Genomic DNA, 9,152 nt, shown 5'->3' with positions numbered 1-9,152 from the left:
ATCCTTGCCTATACGAGGCTTAGCAGGAAGATTTTTGGATGTTAAAAATCACAGTCACCTTACTGGGAAGTATCGAATGCAATCTTACTTTTGTTCACCTTCTCGTGCTTTGCATTAGATTTCTAAAGCAAAGTAAATTCATTTTGCCAGTGAAGACTGTATGCTTGTCACCCTCATTTCTTGGTCTCCCCTCCGGTTGCTTCCTGGAAGGGCCCAGAATTATTCCGTAACTGGGAGGGGAAAGACAGTTCAGGACCACCTCTGACGAGGGGCAGGCAGGGTTTGAAGTGAGGCCTCCAGCATGCAGCAGCCCATGGGCACTGACTCCCCATGAGCAGTTCCTGATGCTCTCCCAGCCCACACCCTCAGCCTGGTCTGCCTGCTCCACCACAGGCACTGGCGCAGCTTCCTCATGGGTGCTCGGGAGGAGTTCACAGCTGCCCTTCCTAACAACATGGGCTAATCCTGGATGATTATGCGGAGAGTTATTTCCAAAGACTTTTGTCCTGTTTTGCTTTGGGTTTTTTCTCTGTTTTGGGTTTGGGTTTGTTTTGGGTTTTGCTGGTTGGTTGGTTTTGTTTATTTTTTTCCCCCAATTTAAAAATGAAGTAAAGCCAGAGCTGACAGAACAGCGCAAACCCACAGAAGAATTGCTTTGGAAAGCTGTAGTTGACTGTGACTTGTAAATACTTTTTTCCAGACTAAAGTCTGGAATAAGCATTTTTCAGTTCTGCTGCAGCTATTCTGAAGTTTCATGTGGGGTACAAGACATTTGACCCCAATCCTGTAACTCCATTCCAGAAAACACTCTGCATAGATGAATCTCGATCAATTTTAGTGCAGCAGTACAGCACATGTAAACAAGGGCAGCGAGACAGGCCATGAGAACAGCCTCAACTGGGACTGGGACCTGTGCAGCACAGCACTGCCACACCAGTCTTTCAATAAAATTTATGAAACTTTTTTGACCTACAAGCAGTCCCATCTTGGAAGGATTTTGCTTCATGTCTGTTAGATTTTCAACCAGGATTTGAGACTTCACGTTCACTATTTTACTCATTTACATTTGAAAATTATGTACGTAAAACCTGTATTTTGCTACATTTGTTTAAATGCTAGGAAAAATATAACTGGAAAAAAAATAACAGAGAGTTAGCCAGGAGTATAATATACAGCCAAGGTGGTAACATGACAGTGATGAAATACAGATAGTGCCAAAATGTTACAGTGGCAAGAAGAGAGAGGGTCGTCTTCACCTTCGGTTTTCTCCCTTTACCTTAAGGACTCTTAAACTTTCTTGAAAAAGTGAGAATAAAGCAAAGATATATTGGCTTGCTATTTTCTTTTTCCTTTTTATGTGCTGAGCAACTATGTCTGTTCCAGGATCCCCATCTTTAAATGAGTCTTCTCTCTCAGTACAAGTAATTTCTATTCGGTCAAAATTGCCCAAAAAGTAATTGAAATCAAATGCTGGTTTATGAGCTCATGCCCATCATCTCTTGAGATTTCCTTCTTTTGGTAATCATAGAATCATAAAATCATAGAATAGTTAGGGTTGGAAAGGACCTCAAGATCATCTAGTTCCAACCCCCCTGCCGTGGGCAGGGACACCTCACACTAAACCAGGCCACCCAAGGCTCTGTCCAACCTGGCCTTGAACACCGCCAGGGATGGAGCACTCACAGCCTCCCTGCGCAACCCATTCCAGTGCCTCACCACCCTTACAGTAAAGAATTTCTCCCTTATATCCAATCTAAACTTCCTCTGTTTAAGTTTTAACCCATTACCCCTTGTCCTGTCACTACGGTCTCTAATGAAGACTCCCTCCGCAGCATCCTTATAGGCCCCCTTCAGATACTGGAAGGCTGCTATGAGGTCCCCATGCAGCCTTCTCTTCTCCAGGCTGAACAGCCCCAACTTCCTCAGCCTGTCTTCATATGGGAGGTGCTCCAGTCCCCTGATCACCCTCGTGGCCCTCCTCTGGACTTGTTCCAGCAGTTCCATGTCCTTTTTATGTTGAGGACACCAGAACTGCACACAATTTCAAGTCTTTTCTGTGAACCCAATAGCAGTTTATTGATAAGCAATGCGCTTATAAAGAGCTGAAACACTGTCTTTCCAAAATATATAGACATTCACCTACAGTTCTTACACTTGTCTATAAATTTCAGTTTGCCCTCTAGTGACCATTCTGGGTTTTTTTCCTGCACTGAAAAGTACCCTGTTGACTGAAATACGTCAAAACATTTTTATTTGGCAATGAGATTTTTAAGGATAGTTATGAACTAAAAGAAAGCTAAGAACAATTAGTGGGCCAAGAATTAATGTATTCCTACTGCAGGCAAGTGAGACAATAAAAATTTGGATTCTTCAAGAGAGAGCAGCTGAAAATATTTTATGTTATTTCCATAATAATAAAAATGAGGCCATTTCAGTAACAGTTTACTGCACTGAAACTAGGATAGCAGAACCAGAAAGGTAAGTAGCTTGAATGTGCTTTGACAGGCTTGAAGCGGTGTAAAAAGAACCAAGCAAGCGACAGAAATAATACTGAAAAAGTCTTGCAGTGGGGCCATTTCAAGTGCTGTTCGTTACAAAGCCCAAGAAATGTACACTGGGTTTTAACATTCGTGGCAGGGTGTCACCAGGTGGAAAAATGGCTCTTATTCTTTGCTCTGCTTCTTTGGTCTTTTCTGTTGTTCTGGACCACGGTGAAGTTCTTAGCTGGCTTTATTTCTGCTATTTCAGCTTCAGGCTCGATACCTGTGTCTCTTGTCACTTCTTTAGCTTGCATTCATGAATGATAGTGGGTAGAGTATGTACACCTGCAAAAGAGACCCGTGTCATAGGTATGGTACCTGAGATCTGGCATGCCATTGCTGCTGTTCCTACCAGTCAATTTTTCATTTAGATGTACTTTTTTTTTACTATCACCACTTTGAATGATACTCTTCTTGATGGCTGGAGATCAGGAAAAGTTTTAAAGTGGTTCCTCAGCTGATGCTTAAACCAATGTGGCTTTGGGATACTTTAGAGAAGTTATTTCAAAGAAGCTTGTGAAGTAAGTTAAAGCGAATTGGAAGAACAGCATTTACTTAAATGCATTACATTTGCGAAATTAAATTCCAGCAACAAAATTATTTAAATACAATCAAAACTAATAAGAATCACTGCCACAAGATAGATCATAGAACAAATAATAAATACAAGTATTTTTAAAGCTAAGTTATGTGAGGTCAAAGTCTTTGTACCTTAGTTGTTGAGCTTCCTTACGACTTTATCAACCAGCTGAAGACATCTTCTCATTTCTGCACGACTGATTTCCCAGGAGCACAGGCTGTACTGTTTGTCTTTAAGAAAACAGTCTATTTCTTTGAAGTACTTCTTCAGTTTCAGCCTGTTGGCTTCTTTACTCCAAAAATGCTGGGTCTGCTTCTTGATTGCACATGCCTCCAATTGCTCAATTTGCTGATAAAGTCCATTTTGGAGCTGTCCTAAAGCTGTCTTATCCCAAGCAGCTAGAGTCAGGTTCTTGCTAAAGATGTAGAAGATATGTTGGAAGATCTCTTCAATGGCCACTTTGACAGTCTCTTTCTGTCTGGGCTTTAGAACCTGCTTAGGAAATCTGAAGGACATTTTCTCTCTTAGACATTGTCGAGGAAACTTTTCACCCATTTTGTCCAAAAGTTGCATGCTGTTCTTGACCACTTTTCTTCGCTGTAAAGGAAGGTGATTACACTGAGGACAGGAGGTAGTGCTGGTGCACAACAGTATGATGCCAATTTGTATTAAGCCAAAAGCATTCATGATAAAAGCTCCTAAGTTCCTCCTTTCCTGTGTATAAATTCTGAGAGACAGGGTGGGATGCTATAAAGGTCATTCTTAGGCATCAGTTTCTTCAAAATCTTGAAATTTAATTATTCTGTAGGAGAAGTTTTCTTTCATCATTATTTGGTTTTTAAGGTTTTCCCCCTTGTGTATGCTTTTGACACCACTTTCATTTTCTGCCTTATGACTTCATTGCTTCATTGTCTTCCCCCCCACACACTTTCTTTTTATTTCAGATGAGTATTAAAGTATTATATATCCCTCTTCCTCAGAAATTCTACAGGAAGTATAATGAGAATTTGGAAGGAAAAGTTACAATTTTTTTTTTTTTTACTTTTTTTTTTTTTTAGTATTTTAGCAGTGGAAGAACATGTTCCATATAACATTTTCCAAATAACACTCTCGATGACGGGTCAGAGACCTGCTGAATAATATTGCCATTTTGTCTCCTCACCATGATTTATACTTCGAAAAGTCAGTTAAATTTTCTCCACATATTTTGATTCAGGAAAAATATTTTCTTTCTCCTCACCTTTCTCTTGACCATTCAGACATAAGGAGAGATGTTATATCATTAAAATATGTGTGTGTGTATACATATTTTAAAACACATATATGCATCAATATACCAATGTGTATTTTAATGCATATACACTGCTAATTTAATGAGGCCTCAATCTCAATTAGGGACTGCAAGTGCCAAAGAAATACAAATACCCACATGGGAACAGGTTAAATAATTGGATTAAATACTCTTCTCCCCCTTATGAGTAACTGAGCAATAATTAGTACCAATGCCAGTAGAGCAGAGGTCTGAATTCTGATAATAAATGGGAAGAGAAATCAATAGGAAAGACAAAAAGCACTCTAAAATACTGCCATTTTCTTTCCCTATATAACAGAGGAGGTTAGCAGTGGGACTGTGGCTGGCTCCTGTCTTTGATTTTATTTGGTGAAAGCTAGTGTTAAGCTATCATTTTGCTGTCTCACCAGCCTCGTGTGCAAACATCTGCCATTGCAAAGGCAATTCTCTGTAGGTGATTATGTCTCGATGAAGAGGTCAGATAAATGACTTTTTAGGCTGAGATCTGGCTCTACTTTTCTTTTGCTGTTGCAGCCACTGCTATGTGGTTGGCTTCATTCCCAGTCTGTCAATCTGGCGAACAGGCAGATATATGACAGTATTTTAGGGCTTTGTTTTTGTTCAACATACATGTATTCGGGAGGCTTAAAAAAAATCTTAAATTAAGCTGAGGTCTATTGTTCACATGAGCAAACTCTCTGGATGCCTTGATGTTGCTTAAGCAACTTTGGATTGGAGGTATTGCCAGTGGGAGGAAAAAAAAGAAACCCTATCACCTATGATAGTATTAAATAAAGAAAGTAAGAACAATCATATAAAATGCATAATAAAGGATGAAATCTTTTCACTTAGTGGCAGTGTTTATTACTTTGGAAAAACTGGCCTGAAGTGCCACTGAGATGTATCACTTTCACAAAACTACACATAACATATTACAATATTCATGAAAACAATAAAAATTGTTATAGTTCAAGAAAAAAAATACTGCTACACCTGTTTCCGTAAATTATACTCAAGTATTTTTTTCCAAACGGTAATCATTATATGACCTTAATCCTTCTACTGACTTAAACAGGTAAACTTCATATTCATTGTATCTCCCAGACACCCAAGTTCTTTCTTTCCTCTTGCCGTTAAAGAAGAAACAGTCTTTTACATGTTTCCACCTCGATGAAGAGCTGCAGATGCCATCCTGGGTGTCACAAACAGTAGAGAGGGGGAAAACCAGAAGATTGTCCCTTCCAGATTTCTTACAATGGCAGAGCTGGTACAGGTGTTTTATCCTCTTATCTGTGTTTATAGATTGACACTCAACTTAGGTTTTCAGGTTTTTGTTTTGTTTTGGTTTTTTTTAATAACAACAAATCGTTCTTCTCCACTCAGCCAATTTCTTGATTATTGCACTGAGTAAAGCATCACTTGCATGATTCAAGATGCGGTCTCCTCTAACCATTTATCTTTATTGCTTAATTCAGAAACCAGCTGTTCATTAAAGTAATGAGTGGAAAGCTATCTGTGTGATAAGAAGCTGCAGCACAGATTGCTGTTTATTTCTCTGCCTGTAGCTGAAGCACAGACCACTCTAACTTAGAATGAAGAGGAAATGGGTCTACAAAGCTCAGCTGTATTTCCAGGTAGACCTAAAATCATTATTCTAGAAAGATTATTCGATCTTCAACCCTTTCATATGAAGAGAGCCTGAGAGAGATGGGGTGGTGACAGGACAAAAGGCAATGGTTTTAAACTGACATAGAGGAGATTTAGGTAGATATTAGGGAAAAATTCTTTACTACAAGGGTGCTGAGGCACTAGAACAGGTTGCCCAGAGAAGTGGCTGCTCCATCCCTCGAAGTGTTCAAATCGAGGTTGGACTGTCACGTGAACAACCTGGTCTAGTGGAAGAAGTCCCTGCCCATGGCAGGGGAGTCGGAACTAGATGAGCTTTAAGGACCCTTACAGCCCAAACCAGTCCATGATTCTATGGTTCAATTCCATGCAAGAAAGATCTGCCCTTAAAAAGTCATCTACCTATATACGTATTCATTCCAGGGGCATTGAGACTAAAGTTTATATTAAAGCATAAAATTATATGCATAACTTTTACGTATTTCTAACAACTGCAAAATATCACATATTGCTTCCCTAATGGCAGTTTTCCCACTTTATTTTCTAATGCAGTAGAGGAATTAAATGAATATTTGCTATCCCTTATGACATGGGCTCTTTTATCTTGGGCACCAAGGCAAGCGTTGAGTTTAAGTTCAGCCTACATGTATGCTGGCAAATGGAGCAGTGCGAGGGAACGTTCCTGCAAAATAGCGTGGTTTTGGCCTCTGGTAACTACCCCATGTTAAATCACTTCATATAACCCTACATGAGCTTTCTGAAATCAAAATAACCAGTTCCTCTCAACATTTTGTCTACTCTAGCTATCAGTTTCTTTTCTCCTTTAATTTATCCAAAACACGCTATGCCACAAAGGAGTTCAAATATGTTCAGCTTTTCACTGCACAAGGTAGTTTCCTTCCCAGCTAGTCACGACCTATGTTAAGAGAAAACAGGTTTTCTCCATTATGTTTTCCATCACAGCTATAACTTGCTAGTCAGTAACCCTTATACATCTAGATTCTTTCTTTGTCTCTCTTTCTTTTTTTTTTTTTTTTTAAGCAAAACCTTCAAATACAGGCAAGACTGGATTCTTTGCTTTTATCTTAAGACCATGTGGCTGGCCAGGTGCAAGCCTTGTGCTGTGAAGGACAAAGGCAGGGGCAGCCAAGAATGACCATTACGCTGATCAAAAATAGGATAGTAAAGGTTTAATACTATTGCTGGAACCACTTCACATGAATGGATAAAGCAAGAAATATATATACACACAAAATCTGCCATGAAGACGAATACCTTATTCAGTTTTAAATGATTAAAGCACAGTTAATTTAGCTCATATGCTACAATTTCATTCACAATCACAGTCTGCATTGAGAAGTTAGGATCTAACTCAGCCGTGTAACCTTCCCATCTCAACAATTTCTTGGTGCCCTGTTGACCTGTCTCAACCCAAGTAACTGTCTTAGCTCATGCTGAGTAATTCACTGAAACCACTTGTGCAGTACATGCTTGTTCTTGCAAAGTTTTGTTTCAAGAAGTACAATTTTACAAATAAGTGTAGAAACTAATAACTTGTCCTGGGTTCAGCAGTAGCAGTTATTTTTCTCCTTCTTAGTAGCTGGTGCAGCACTGTGTTTTGATTTTTTGGCCCGGGAACAGTGCTGATAACGCCGATGTTTTTAGTTGCTGCTCAAATGTTTGGTCTGGCCAAGGACTTTCTGAGCCTCATGCTCTGCCAAGGAGGAGGGGAGGCCGGGAGGAAGCAGAGACAGGACACCTGACCCAAACTGACCAAGGAGGTATTCCATACCACAGCGTGTCATGCCCAGGATGTAACGGAGAGTGACTCAGAAGGGCTGGGGACTGCAGGGTTGGACGAGGTATTGGTCGGTGCTTGCCTGGGGGGAGTGGGGCAAGTTATTGGTATACTTTCCCCTTGTTATTTATCATCATTATTATTGGTGGTAGCAGTAGTGGTTTGTGTTATACCTTAGTTACTAAACTGTTCTTATCTCAACCAGTGTGAGTTGCATTCTTTTTGATTCTCCTCTCCGTCCCTCCGGGAGCAGGGGAGGGCAAGAAGGAGGGGGAGATAGTGAACGAGCTTTGTGGTTGGGTTTAAACCACAACATAACTAAAAAAACCCAAACTGCTACAAATTCAGTTTACCAGAAAAGAAATTTAACAGAGCAATGCTCAATGAGGCAGCAGCAAAGGGCTATTATCTACAAAAGCAGTAGAAGCACAGAAGTAAAGAAACATTATTTCCATTTATGTCACTAAAGGTTTGTCATCTTGATTATAAAAACATAAAAACATAGTGAAGAGCTTTTCTTCTGCTTAAAAAAAAGAAGCAGGACCTGCTGTCCTTTTGGTAGGAAACTAGATTATCTGAGAGTGTATTTACTTCCTTGCACTGACAGCTTGGAAATCAGCACATAGTGGGGCTGCCTTTTTGCCCTCACCAAGGCTTTTGCATCTGGTAATGTGAACTATAAAAAAAACTGGGCACAGACAGCTTCTTTGGATGCTTTGCTGGAAATACGACATGATTTATCATACTGAACAGACATTTACTCTGAAAAAGTGCTCAGACTTCTTACATATGGCATTCATTTTTTTTCCTAAGTGAATACCTGAAGAATTACCAGACTATTCTGAGTGGCAGCATTCTTAATGTGGAGGATCTCTCGCATTCATTTTATAATGCGAAAAAAAACAGGTGCCCAAGCTAAAATTGCTTTTCAAACTTTTTGTTTTCTCAAAAAGCCAGACATTTTCAAACATAAATCTGCATTTGAATAGTAATCTTTATGAAATCTAAACAGCTTAAAGAGAGAATACTTTGGTATTCTCATGGAGAATACCATTACAAAGATCATGAAAAATACTTGAGCATATAAAATAAAAATGGGAAAAACTCAACGCATTTAAATGTAACCCAGAAAAATGAGCATAAAATACGAAGCAAATACATAAGGAAATGGGCAAACATGTGAAGCAATTTTAGTTTTACAGTTACAGAGACAAGCAACAGGAGCCAACTCGGACCATTTTGGCAGGTCAGGACAGGGCAGGGTTGATATCATGCATTCGAGGGCCACAGTTGGATTTCTCCCTTCTCTGGCATCAC

The 9,152-nt window shown here is 39.6% G+C and overlaps 1 protein-coding gene across 1 annotated transcript; it reads right to left on the bottom strand.

Moving 5' to 3' along the window:
• Window positions 1-3,252: 3,252 nt before the first annotated feature.
• LOC136005826 (interferon alpha-2-like) lies at window positions 3,253-3,880 on the bottom strand. Its single transcript, XM_065663687.1, is given in 2 exon segments — window positions 3,253-3,819; window positions 3,821-3,880. Coding segments are annotated over 2 exon segments (627 nt in total).
• Window positions 3,881-9,152: the final 5,272 nt, after the last annotated feature.

This window comes from Lathamus discolor, chromosome Z (genome assembly GCF_037157495.1).
Source record: "Lathamus discolor isolate bLatDis1 chromosome Z, bLatDis1.hap1, whole genome shotgun sequence".
In the NCBI taxonomy this organism is placed as follows: Eukaryota; Metazoa; Chordata; class Aves; order Psittaciformes; family Psittacidae; genus Lathamus; species Lathamus discolor.
This window is presented reverse-complemented; position numbering and strand designations above follow the sequence as displayed.